At 40.5% G+C, this 12,689-nt stretch overlaps 1 protein-coding gene across 1 annotated transcript in view; it reads left to right on the top strand.

Annotated features, from left to right (window-relative positions):
- The window catches only part of acad9 (acyl-CoA dehydrogenase family, member 9), a 60,986-nt gene that overhangs the window by 9,272 nt on the left and 39,025 nt on the right, over positions 1–12,689 (top strand). The window contains exons 4-5 of the mRNA XM_049571125.1: positions 962–1,068; positions 1,283–1,383. Of these exons, the coding sequence (XP_049427082.1) occupies positions 962–1,068; positions 1,283–1,383 (208 nt within the window). The remainder of the gene's footprint in view (positions 1–961; positions 1,069–1,282; positions 1,384–12,689) is intronic.

Genomic DNA, 12,689 nt, shown 5'->3' with positions numbered 1-12,689 from the left:
TTCAAAGGGGAGACTTTGTACACATACTTATGTTAAAAAAATGTTTCAAGCTTGTATTATAGTAATAAAACATTTGTATAACCAACAGTAACCCTTTTTTTCATTCCTTTAAGGGTCACTCTGACTGATAATAATAATTCTGTAATATTCTGCAGTTCAATGAAACTGCGGTATTTCCTGAGATGGTTATCATACCATGGAAATCACATATCGTTGCAACCCTAGTCTGGACTAAATGAACAGAACTACAAGTGTTAAGGCACCCTCAGTGTTTAATAAGGGAATATTGCATAGTTTAAACAATTTCAAACAAGTTGCACCACATATAAGTTCTTAAAGTAGTTCTTAAGGGCAATCCATTCAGTATCATTCAAACATTTTATTCCTGTAAACCTCATGGTTGCACAGGAGAAACAGTAAGGGAATCAATTAATTATTAAGGATTCGAATGTTGTTGGGACATTTTGGTCTAGACAAAAGTGGTGGACTGACAGACAGACAGACACTGCTATCCTCACAGCTGTTCTGTTACAAACATTACATAACACTGTATTTGCTGTTGTTGCTTCAGTAAAGAGTGTGTTAGTGAGCAAATATTGTGATTCCTGTTAATCAGTGGTGTCGCTGACGATTCCATTTCTTTTTGCCTATCTAAACACTCTAAATGAATTACCAGATGTCAGTTTGTTCTCACCCTGGGGGCTGTGTAATGTGTATTTTTAGCTTAGAGTCCTCATAGAGCGACTCTGTACTCTGTACGACTCTAATGAAGTTTTAGAAAAGTCCATGCATTTCAACTGTTGCAACATGAGCAATGCATGGATCATAAGGCAGTTTCTCTATATATCACTACAGTTTATACACAACCATGAGTTTAAAATGACACCACAGCTATTTCTCTCACAAGTTCATGCAAGTTAGAAATACAATAATAGTCTTCTTTATTTTCCGCTTATCCCAGGGGGTCTGGGATTGTCCAACACAATGTATGCACGACTGGCTGAGATCACCTCATTAGATGGCTCTATTGCCGTAACACTGGCTGCACATCAAGCCATTGGACTGAAGGTAAAAATCACACAGTGTAACAGAGTTGTAAATGAAACTTTATGTTTTGTTAGAAAAACTCCTCTCCTCACCTGGCTCATCATCTGCATATATGTTCTGTGGAGAAAATGCAGTGACAGTTTTAGTTTATGATGACATGATTGGTGTTGTAACAGTGAGGAAGGTATTTTGGCTGATTCTTTTGTGATTGGCTAACAGCTGGTTGGTGTTTTAGGGGATTCTGATAGCAGGAAATGAAGCCCAGAAGCAGAAATATCTTCCCAAACTGGCCTCAGGAGAACACATCGCAGCTTTCTGCCTCACAGAACCTGGAAGGTAATCTCACTGAAATATTATTCACATCTCATTTAGTGCAGCTGTGGCTGTGGCTTAGGAGGGAGAGCAGGTCGTCCAAACTGCTTCCAATGGCTGTGCCATCAGTGTATGAATGTGTGTGAATGGTTAACTGATGAGCAGGTGGCAACTTGTACAGAGCTTCAGCCACCAGTGTGTGTGTGTGTGTGTGTGTGTGTGTGTGTGTGTGTGTGAATGGGTGAATGTGTGAATGCAGCGCTGTAGTGTAAAAGCACTACAGAAGACTAGAAAGGTGCTAAGGTGTTAAGTGCTTTACCATTTAACAAGTCAATTTTTTTTCACAGTGAGCTACAGGTATGATAATACATTGGATTTATATAGCGCTTTTTTGGATACTCAGAGACGCTTTAGAACAACGAAACAAATTAAAAAAACAATACAGAGATGAAATAATCCTTAAGCAGGGAAACGATGCAGAGAGGAAGAAGAAGAACACTGTTTTTTTAGAGGTTTTAGGCCGTTTTGAAGAGGTGTGTTTTAAAGGATTTCTCAAAGGTGGAGAGTGAGGAGGAGTCTCTGATGTATTTAGGGAGTGAGTTCCAGAGGGTGGGAGCAACAATGGAGAAAGCCCTTTCATGGGTTAATGTGGGTCCTGGTTGGGCGAACATTCCTCAACATTCTTCATGAATTGAAGTAAATGAGGACCACGTTAAACAACAGCAATACCGTATCAAAACATCTGTTTACAAACTCTCACACAACTCATGCAGTATAATCCAAGTATCATTTATCCAGTTGTTTGTTCAGGACCTCACTAAAGTGATACAGTTTTTAACATTCCACGTACGAGCAGCAGCCTGAGCGTGCCTGGGCACGTGTGTGTGAGCTCCGCTTGAGCAGAATTCAAAAGCACATGTGTGCCCATGCACACTATTCAGCCATACCTGGGACTGTTTTTACTGGCATGTTTTAAATCCTATTTTTTTTTTTTTTAGCAAAAATGCATGTGTTTGTGAAATACTGAACATACAACTGGATAATTTAGATTTGGATTACGCTGCATGAGTTGTATGAGAGTTTTTGGTCTGTGGAGCGAAGCCACAGAAAAAAGACGTAGCGAACATACAGTGGTGGAAAAAAGTTTTCGGACACCCCATGCATTTGTGAAATATTGCATTAAGAATCACTCTTAGGTCTTCAAGTGCAATTTCTTTTAGTACAGTCACAGCCAAAATACTAAATAAATCCTAAAAAAGCCATTAAAAATTTAAAATTGATTGGTTCCATAAAAATACATAAGAAATTTTGAGTATTGGGTCATTTTGGTACCAGTGATGATGGTCGTTCTTTTTATTAAAAGACACAATTTTTGTTGCCAAGCTTCGTGTCTACATAAAGCCAGCACATTTGAAAGTTCTTCAGACACAAAAATGGCTAAAACAAGGAACCTAACGCAGGAAACACGCCTGAAGATAAAGATTCTCAGCCAGGAAGGGTACAGCTGCCGCCAGATAGCCAGGAAGTGCAGATGCAGTCCTTCAGCAGTTGGATACACTCTGCAAAAATACAGACGAACCAATAGCTTGGAAGACAAACCAAGATCTGGGCGTCCGAGGGTCTCTTCAGCAAGAAATGACCGCATCCTGATCCGCATGTGCAGGCAAAACCGCCGAATGACATCACAGGAGCTTCAGCAGCAGTGGTCAAACCAAACTGGTGTCCAGTGTTCCACCCGCACTTTACGTGGCCGACTTTTAGATCATGGCTTAAGGTCCTACAAGGCTATCAAGAAGCCCCTGATCAATGAGAGACAGAGGTTAGCCCGGCGTCGCTGGGCCCAGGCACACAAGAACTGGACAGCCAGGAATTGGAAGAAGATTTTGTGGTCAGATGAGTCCAGTTTCCAGCTTTATCTTCCTCCTACTAATGTGAGGTTACGCAGAAGGCCAGGCGAAGCATTATCTCCAGCATGTGCAATACCTACTGTCAGGCATGGTGGAGGCAGTATCATGGTTTGGGGATGCATGAGTGCTGCTGGTGTTGGTCATCTCACTGTCTGTGATGGCACATTGAACTCTACCAAGTATTGTACCATTCTCGAAACCCACATGCTCCCTTCTGCGTGTGCACTGTTCTGTCGAGGTAAAAACTGGATGTTTCAACAAGATAATGCCCCTTGCCACACATCCAAGGCCAGTAGAACTTGGCTGCAGGAGCACAGTATCCAGGTCTTAGAGTGGCCAGCTCAATCCCCGGACATGAGCCCCATTGAAAATCTGTGGTGGATTATCAAAAGGTCTGTTTCAAAGCATAAACCAAAGAATTTAGAAGAATTAAAAGCAGTAATTCAAGAAGAATGGGACAAGATTACCCCTCAACAGTGTGAAAGGCTCGTGGGGAACATGCCAGCCAGGATTAGAGCTCTACTACGTGCCAATGGCAGGACTACTAAATATTAATTTGATGATGTGATGGTTTATTTATTTTTTGTGCAGTTTTGAACACATTCTCTGTTATTTGTTGACTTTGATACCGACAATGTTGAGAACTGACATATTGAAACTGTCAAGAATTTAGTTTTGTTAGTTTTTCTTGTAAACAATAAACAAAAAAATATAATTTGTATTTGTTTGTATCTGTCTAATGCAGCCACACCTTTTGAAACACAAAAAAGATTTTTCCACAAATATTTCATGATAATATTTGAGATTGTGTAAAATTTTAAGGGTGTCCGAAAACTTTTTTCCACCACTGTATGTGCACGGGCATTTCATGAGAGAAGTTGTCAGTCTTGTCCAATGGCAGATTGGCAATAGAGACGTTCGGGACGCATCCCAATGGGTCAGTCACCAAGTGGGCCGATGGGGCTGGCCCAGTGAGACTAGTGAATGTCAAGCTAGTTGCTAGTTGCTAGATGTTAGCTGTCAGTGCTGCAATGCGCATCCCTCTCATGTTTGTTTGCTGTGAGATGTTCAGAGGGAATGTAGGTGTCAATCTTATGTTTTGATGCTTGAAGAAGGAGATAAGAGTGGCTTCTTCCAATATGAAAGAGGCTCTCATTTTTCTTGAAATCTGATTGGCTCAGCCGCAGTCATCAGTCATTACTCATGGCAGACCAGGCTAGTTTGACCGTTAGACAGAAAACATGGATAAAAATGGTAACAAAAGAAAGGGTGGCGTGGAAAAACTAGAATAAAAAACTTAAATCTTTAAAAGAAGTGGCAGCAAAGTGCTCCAAAATAACCGACCTGTCTGGCCGCGGTGTTGGTCGACGGGCTGAGGCTGGTGTGGGACTTTTTGTTGTAGTAATAAGTTGACTAAAAGTTGACTATAGGGCCTGTTGCCCAATTTATAGCTCCATAGTTCATGGCTGTGAGCCCTTAAGATATAAATTGGTCTTAAATACAAGAGCAGGGCTGGGCAGGACAGGGCAGACAATTATATTGTGCATAAAATTAGATGCATTAGGATAGAGTCATAAGTTCTTATTTTAAGTTAAATAATAAGCACATAGCCATTTGTGGCCAATTTATTATTGCATTTATTTTATAGTCTGGAATTAAACTGCTAATTTTCTTATGCAGTTGATTCTGAGGACAGTGTTTGTGTAGTGTGTACAAGCATATAGAGTATTATAGGTAGAAACCTGTGGGCTGGTGCGCCTGAATGTCCCGGGCTGAATTTGTGTCCCAGTCCGACCCTGGTCTCGTCTCTTATACAACATATGTGAACATGTAAAGATACTTTATTTGTACTTAAAGGACAACTTCGGTATTTTTCAACCTGGGCTCTATTTCCCCATGTGTATGTGTGCGTATGATTCATGGGTACCACTCGTTCTAAAATTGGTTCAGTATTGAGCTGTGAAACAAGCTAAAACGGTAATGGGGGCAAATGTGTCCCGTATAAAAGTGCTTTTTTTTCGCCACTGACCGGTTCAGATTGCCAGTGGTATCTCTGTAAATAGGATATGGTGGCGGCCCTGGGGCAGTGGTGAGTGTGAATGAGTGGAGTAAGCTGTCAGTTAGTGTTGGAGCAGAAAGGTGGAAGGTTTAGCTCGTTTCGCGGCTCAATACTGAACCAATTTTAGAACAAGTGGTACCTATGAATCATATGCACACATACACATGGGGAAATAGAGCCCAGGTTGAAAAATACCGAAGTTGTCCTTTAATTATACATTCATACTTTTGTTTTGTGCAATCTTATAATTTTGCATGTGACCACCACTAGAGTCAATCTTAAAGAAATCAGATATGAGCATTTGGAAGCTCATTTTTCCACCAAAAAAAAAAAAAACAATCGAGGAGCATAACCCCGGGACCCCCTAGCAGGTGCCGGGTCTCATATCCTTCTCACCTTTTTCACCCCTGACCCATTTTCATGCCTGATGCTTGCCTTTTTTCGGACTCTTTTTTCACTGTGGAGGCATGTGAGAGAAACATTTTCTTCAGGAATTTAACACATGGTGAGTAATTTATATACAACTGGTATACTATACAAATGTTGCAGGTAAAGTATCCTAAAACTGACCTGTGGAGTAAAAAACAGTTATGTTTCTTACCTAAGCAACTTTTAGTATTATTTTCAAAGCTTTTTCATAAATTTTCCAAGTCCACCTGAAATTAAAAGTATTTTTTTTTTTTTTTTTTTAAGATATTTTTGGGGCATTTTTTTGCCTTTAATGGACAGGACAGTTAAGTGTGAAAGGGGGAGAGAGAGAGGGGATGACATGCAGCAAAGGGCCGCAGGCTGGACTCAAACCCGGGCCACTGCGGCAAGAGCCTTGTACATGGGGCGCTGCTCTACCACTAAGCCATCGACGCCCCATTAAAAGCATTTTTATGCCTCCACGCTGGTGATAGTCATGGCCAGAGGAGTTATGTTTTTGGGGTGTCAGGCGCATCATTGTGATTGCAGTATCTCAAGAACACCTGAAGGGAATTTCTTAAAATTTGGAACAAGTGTCCACTTGGACTCAACAATGAACTAATTGGTTTTTGGTGGTCAAGGGTCAAAGGTCAAGGTCACTGTGACCTTGTCTGTCTCATTCTTGTAAATGTGATATCTCAAGAATACCTTGAGGGAAATTCTTAAAATTACTTAAAACACTTACTTGGACTCAAGGATGAACTGAACTGATGAACTTCAGGTTGAAGCACCATGTGAAGACATGTGGGAGGCTAGAGCTCTGCTAGAACTTTATTTTTAGGGTTCTAACCCCGAAGGGGTAGAACCCTTCTAAGATTGTACCGGTTTATTATTATTATTATTATTATTATTAGGGTTCTAACCCCGAAGGGGTAGAACCCTTCTAAGATTGTACCGGTTTATTATTATTATTATTATTATTATTAGGGTTCTAACCCCGAAGGAGTAGAACCCTTCTAAAATTGTACCGGTTTATTATTATTATTATTATTATTATTATTAGGGTTCTAACCCCGAAGGGGTAGAACCCTTCTAAGATTGTACCGGTTTATTATTATTATTAGGGTTCTAACCCCGAAGGGTTATTATTATTTTTTGTTGTCTGCCGCTTGAGCTCAAATTCCCGTGAGCTGGAATCAGCCAGAAACCTGAAACTTGGCCCAATGATTGGAAATGATGTGCATCAACTTTTATTAAAATATGAGCCCAGTCTGCCACATGGTGGCGCTGTAATTAAGGCTTAAAAATGACTTTTTTGGGAGGCCACGCCCCTCACACCATAAGTCTGATTGACTTGAAATTTGACACACAGGTCCAGCTCAATGTGCTCTACAAAAAAGCCTCAAGGACCATTAAGCTCCGCCTGACTAGATTTTTTGCTAATTTGCATAATTTGAAAAACAGTAAAGTGACATAAACTTTTACAATTTTGACTCCATCAACACCAAATTTGGTACATGGCTTTGGGGGATGACAAGACACATTTCTATTACAAATGAGCCAGATTGGTCAAAAAACATGGCCGCCACGGACCAATGAATGTTGGCTGTGGGCGGAGCTTAGAATTGATTGGCCATAACTCCCACACCCTTTGACCTATCATCACCAAACTTGGTGGGTAGGTCCACAATGAGACTTGGAAGCTGCCTACCAAAGCATTTTGAGCTCAGCCTATAGGGGGCGCTATAAATGCCACACATCTGTATCTCAAAGACCATTGGATGGAATTTCACCAAATTTGGTATGCATGCTCTAGGAGTGGCTATTAACTAATATCTTGAGTGCCATGTTGATAGGTGAAAGTGGGCGTGGCCTATTCGTCATTAACTGTCATAATTTGCGTTTTATTAATTTATGACCAGCTGGAAGGACCTAGGGACATGAAACGTGGTACATGGACTATAAAGGACATCCAACTACTGCTCAAAAAATTTGGTCCCAATCGGCCTTATGGGGGCGCTATAACATAGAGTGTAAAGCTTGAAAGGCTCTGTCCACCGCACCACAAGTGCTATTGACTTGAAATTTTACACACACATCCTCCTGATAGTGCTCTACAAAAAGCCTCTTGCACCATGAATGCCGCCCTTACAGAATTTTTGCTAATTTTAATAATGTTAAAAACAGTAAAATGAATAAGCTTTTGAAATATTTGTGCTATCAACACCAAACTTGGTATGAGGCATCGGGGGACCGAGACACTCATTTCTATTACAAATGAGCAAGATCGGACGAAAAACACGGCTGCCGTCAAGCAAAGTGTCCTTGGAAAGGGCGGTGCTTAGCGAATATCGGCTGTAAAATGTTAACCGTTTTTCCCATCGTCACAAAACTGGGTAAATATCATCAGAAGGGGACCAAGAACACACCCAAAAAAAGATTTTGAGATTGGCACATAGGCGGCGCCACCGCCATTCCCAGATATTCCCGTTTTTTCCCAAACCGTTTTCCCATTGAAAATGAATTACGGAATCTTCAAAAATCACAAAATTTCAAACGGTAACTACCGATTCATACTTTCAGCTCGAAATTCAGCATTTTCTGAAACTTGGTTATAATGGAAGTCAATGAGAAAATCCTTCAAACTCACTCATCTTCACCACACTTCACCAACTCATACATTCACGTAGAAACTCCATTCCAACTCTGAAATGTTGACATTGCCATCGACTTTCAGTGACTGATTCATATTTTCCATATCTCTTTTAGTTTTTCTACACCAGCTGTTTAAAAATCATGACATTTTCAGCCCTTCTCAGAATTTATAATGGGTGTGTATTGCGTGGAATGTTGAGAGTTAGAGTGGGTGATGTCATCGCTAGAGTGCACAGCACCTCTGAAATCATCAAGAAATTTTCTCTTAAACTCACTGGTGCGGCCACATCGTTCACTCTACATACACAAATTGTACACCAAATTGTAGGAAAAGCCGTTCTGGTTGCAGAGGTGCGACCGCTGAAGAAAATGGATTTAGGGTTTTGGCTGCAGGTGGTCTAAAAGGACAACAAGTCCAACCAACTGCCCTATTCACTCCCATGTTAAGTGAGAGCCCAAATTTCTGGAAGAAAGCAGACCATTCCACTTATGTCCATCATGGCTCTGGCCTCATTTTTCACACCACAGAATGAAATTTACACCTTTGTGATCCGCATCCTGTCCTCTCGCTCACGGTGTGCTTTTTGTAGCTGTAGCACTTACGGTTTTCATTAAACAGTTGGAGTTTGAGAGGAACTTTTGGCTCAGTTTCTGCCTTTTCTTGGTGTATTTAAATTTGACTGTGCCATTGCCAACTGGTGATTAGCTGTTAAGTTAAGCTGTTTTTCTATCTGTAAGTGGACATACACACAGACAGACAAACAGACTCACACATACACAAACGCGCGACAGCACGTGAACATACACACATTCAGGCATGCACACACACACAGACACACAGTGATACATTTACTGCTATGCATAATTAGCATATTGGTATGGGGATACTAGTTGGCAGCGAGCATCAGGCACACTCAAAATTTCATGTGAAATTTTCTAGTTCATTCATTCACTCATTCATTCATTCTTGAAAATGAAAATTTCATTCATGAAAATTTCAAATGCTCTGCAGAGATCAGATGAAGGCCACAGGATTTGTTTAAAGCCAATTTCCCAATTGCGTAACTTATATCATCAGGCCTTATGACCACATTATCATGAGATACATCGCCAACAGTAAAAACATCACTTTTAACGCAGTTAAAAAGTTCCATGTAATGTCTTCTCCATAATTCCATAATATGTACACTGCCACTTACCCCCTCCATACTGGAGGACAAAGGTATTTTACTATGATTCATAATCTTGACTTCATTCCAAAAATCATTAACATCATTTTGTTGCATCTTCCTAGCCAATGCATTTGCTCTCAGATGGAGTCTCTATGTGAAAGTATACCACAAATGTTATTATCAATCAATCAATCAATCAATTTTATTTATAAAGCCCAATATCACAAATCACAATTTGCCTCACAGGGCTTTACAGCATACGACATCCCTCTGTCCTTAAGACCCTCACAGCGGATAAGGAAAAACTCCCCAAAAAAACCCCTTTAACGGGGAAAAAAAACGGTAGAAACCTCAGGAAGAGCAACTGAGGAGGGATCCCTCTTCCAGGACGGACAGACGTGCAATAGATGTCGTACAGAACAGATCAGCATAATAAATTAACAGTAATCCATATGACACAGAGAGAGAGAGAGAGAGAGAGAGAGATGCAGGTAATGACAGTAGCTTACAACAACATTAATGAAAGTAATAATATTATAGTTATAGTTCTGGTTACTGTGGTACAATATGTTGAAAGTATGTATTAATACCTGGCAGTATACATGTGTGACAATAATCATATGTGTATAATAACAGAAGAAGTATGACTAATGATGGCAGCAGCAGCAGGAGGCATCTGGCGGGACCACGGCAGCAGCACAACCACACACGTCACGCTGTCCAGGCACTGCTGCGATACGAGTTAATCTGAGAGACAGTGGAGCACAAAGGCTCCGGAGAAGAAGCCGAGTTAGTGACATCCAGAATGGCCGGGTTAGCTAGATGCAGTAATAGGATACGAGAGAGAGAGAGAGAGAGAGAGAGAGAGAGAGAGAGAGAGAGCGAAGGAGAGAAGGGGCCCGGTGTATTATAGAGGGGTCCTCCGGCAGACTAGGCCTAAGTCAGCCTAACTAAGGGCTGGTACAGGACAAGCCTGAGCCAGCCCTAACTATAAGCTTTATCAAAGAGGAAAGTCTTAAGTCTAGTCTTAAATGTGGAGACGGTGTCTGCCTCCCGGACTGTAACAGGAAGATGATTCCACAGGAGAGGAGCCTGATAGCTAAAGGCTCTGGCTCCCGATCTACTTTTGGAGACTTTGGGGACCATGAGTAATCCTGCGTTCTCAGAGCGCAGTGTTCTGGTGGGATAATATGGCACTATGAGTTCTCTAAGATATGACGGAGCTTGACCATTTAGAGCTTTATAAGTTAACAGTAGGATTTTAAATTCAATTCTGGATTTTACAGGGAGCCAGTGCAGAGAAGCTAAAACAGGAGAGATATGATCGCGTTTCTTAGTTCCTGTTAGTACACGTGCTGCATTCTGAATTAGCTGGAGAGTTTTTAAGGACTTACTAGAGCTACCTGATAATAGAGAGTTACAGTAATCCAGCCTTGAGGTAACAAAAGCGTGGACCAATTTTTCTGCATCTTTTCGGGTCAGGATAGGCCTAATTTTCGCAATATTACGCAGATGAAAAAATGCAGTCTGTGAGGTTTGCTTTAAATGAGAATTAAAAGACAAATCTTGATCAAATATTACTCCGAGGTTTCTTACGGTAGTGGCAGGGGCCAGAGCAATGCCATCTAGAGAAACTATGTCATCAGATAAAGAGTCTCTGAGTTGTTTGGGGCCAAGAACAATAACTTCAGTTTTGTCTGAATTTAACATCAGGAAATTGGTGCTCATCCAAGTTTTTATGTCTTTAAGGCAATTATGGAGTTTAGTTAATTGATTGCTTTCTTCTGGCTTCATTGATAAATACAACTGAGTATCATCCGCATAACAATGGAAATTTATAGAGTGATTTCTAATGATGTTACCTAAAGGAAGCATATATAGAGTAAACAGGATTGGTCCGAGCACAGAACTCATGGAACTCCAAAACAAACTTTAGTACGTAAGGATGGTTCATTGTAACGTCAACAAATTGAAAACGATCAGATAAATAAGATTTAAACCAGCTTAGTGCTGAACCTTTTAAGCCAATTAAGTGATTCAGTCTCTGCAGTAGAATTTGATGGTCAATTGTGTCAAACGCCGCTAAGATCTAATAAAACAAGTACAGAGACGAGTCCTTTGTCTGAAGCAATCAGAAGGTCATTTGTAATTTTAACTAGAGCTGTCTCAGTGCTATGATGCACTCTAAATCCTGACTGAAATTCCTCAAATAAATTATTATCCTGGAGAAAATCACACAGCTGGTCTGCGACTACTTTCTCAAGGATCTTTGACATAAAGGGAAGATTAGATATTGGTCTATAGTTGGCTAACACCTCTGGATCCAGGGAGGGCTTTTTTAGTAGAGGTTTAATTACAGCTATCTTAAAAGACTGTGGTACATAGCCTGTTAATAAGGATATATTGATCATATCTAATATATGAGTGTTAACTAAAGGAAAGACCTCTTTAAGTAGCCTAGTTGGGATGGGGTCTAAGAGACACGTTGATGATTTGGATGAAGAAATCACTGCAGTCAATTCTTGAAGAGAAATTGGGGAGAAGCAATCTAAATATATATTAGATTTTACAGCTGTGTTTGAGGTTAGATAGGTACTATCTGAGGGCAGGAGGTCATGAATTTTGCCTCTAATAGTTAGAATTTTGTCATTAAAAAAAGCTCATAAAATCATTACTGCTAAGGGTTAAGGGAATACAAGGCTCAATAGAGCTTTGACTCTCAGTCAGCCTGGCTACAGTGCTGAAAAGGAACCTGGGGTTGTTCTTATTGTCTTCTATTAGAGCTGAGTAATAGTTTGCTCTGGCATTGCGGAGGCCCCTCTTATAAGTTTTGAGACTGTCTGTCCAGATTAAACGAGATTCTTCCAGTTTGGTTAATCGCCAATTCCTTTCAAATTTTCGCGATATATAACTTACGGGTTTGACAGTTATACCAAGGAGCGAACTTTCTTTGCTTTTTTAACTTCTTTTTAAGAGGAGCTACAGAGTCAAGCGTTGTTCGTAGCGAGCCTACGGTGCTATCAACAAAATGATCAATTCGGGAGAGGTTAAAGTCGGCACGGGAAACCTCTGTTACTGAAGGTATTGGTATTGAATTTAACGACGGAGTAATCATTTCCTTAAATTTTG

This window comes from Epinephelus fuscoguttatus, linkage group LG1 (assembly GCF_011397635.1).
Source record: "Epinephelus fuscoguttatus linkage group LG1, E.fuscoguttatus.final_Chr_v1".
Taxonomy (NCBI): Eukaryota; Metazoa; Chordata; class Actinopteri; order Perciformes; family Serranidae; genus Epinephelus; species Epinephelus fuscoguttatus.
The sequence above is the reverse complement of the archived record's forward strand: the minus strand, read 5'-3'. Positions and strand labels throughout refer to the sequence as shown.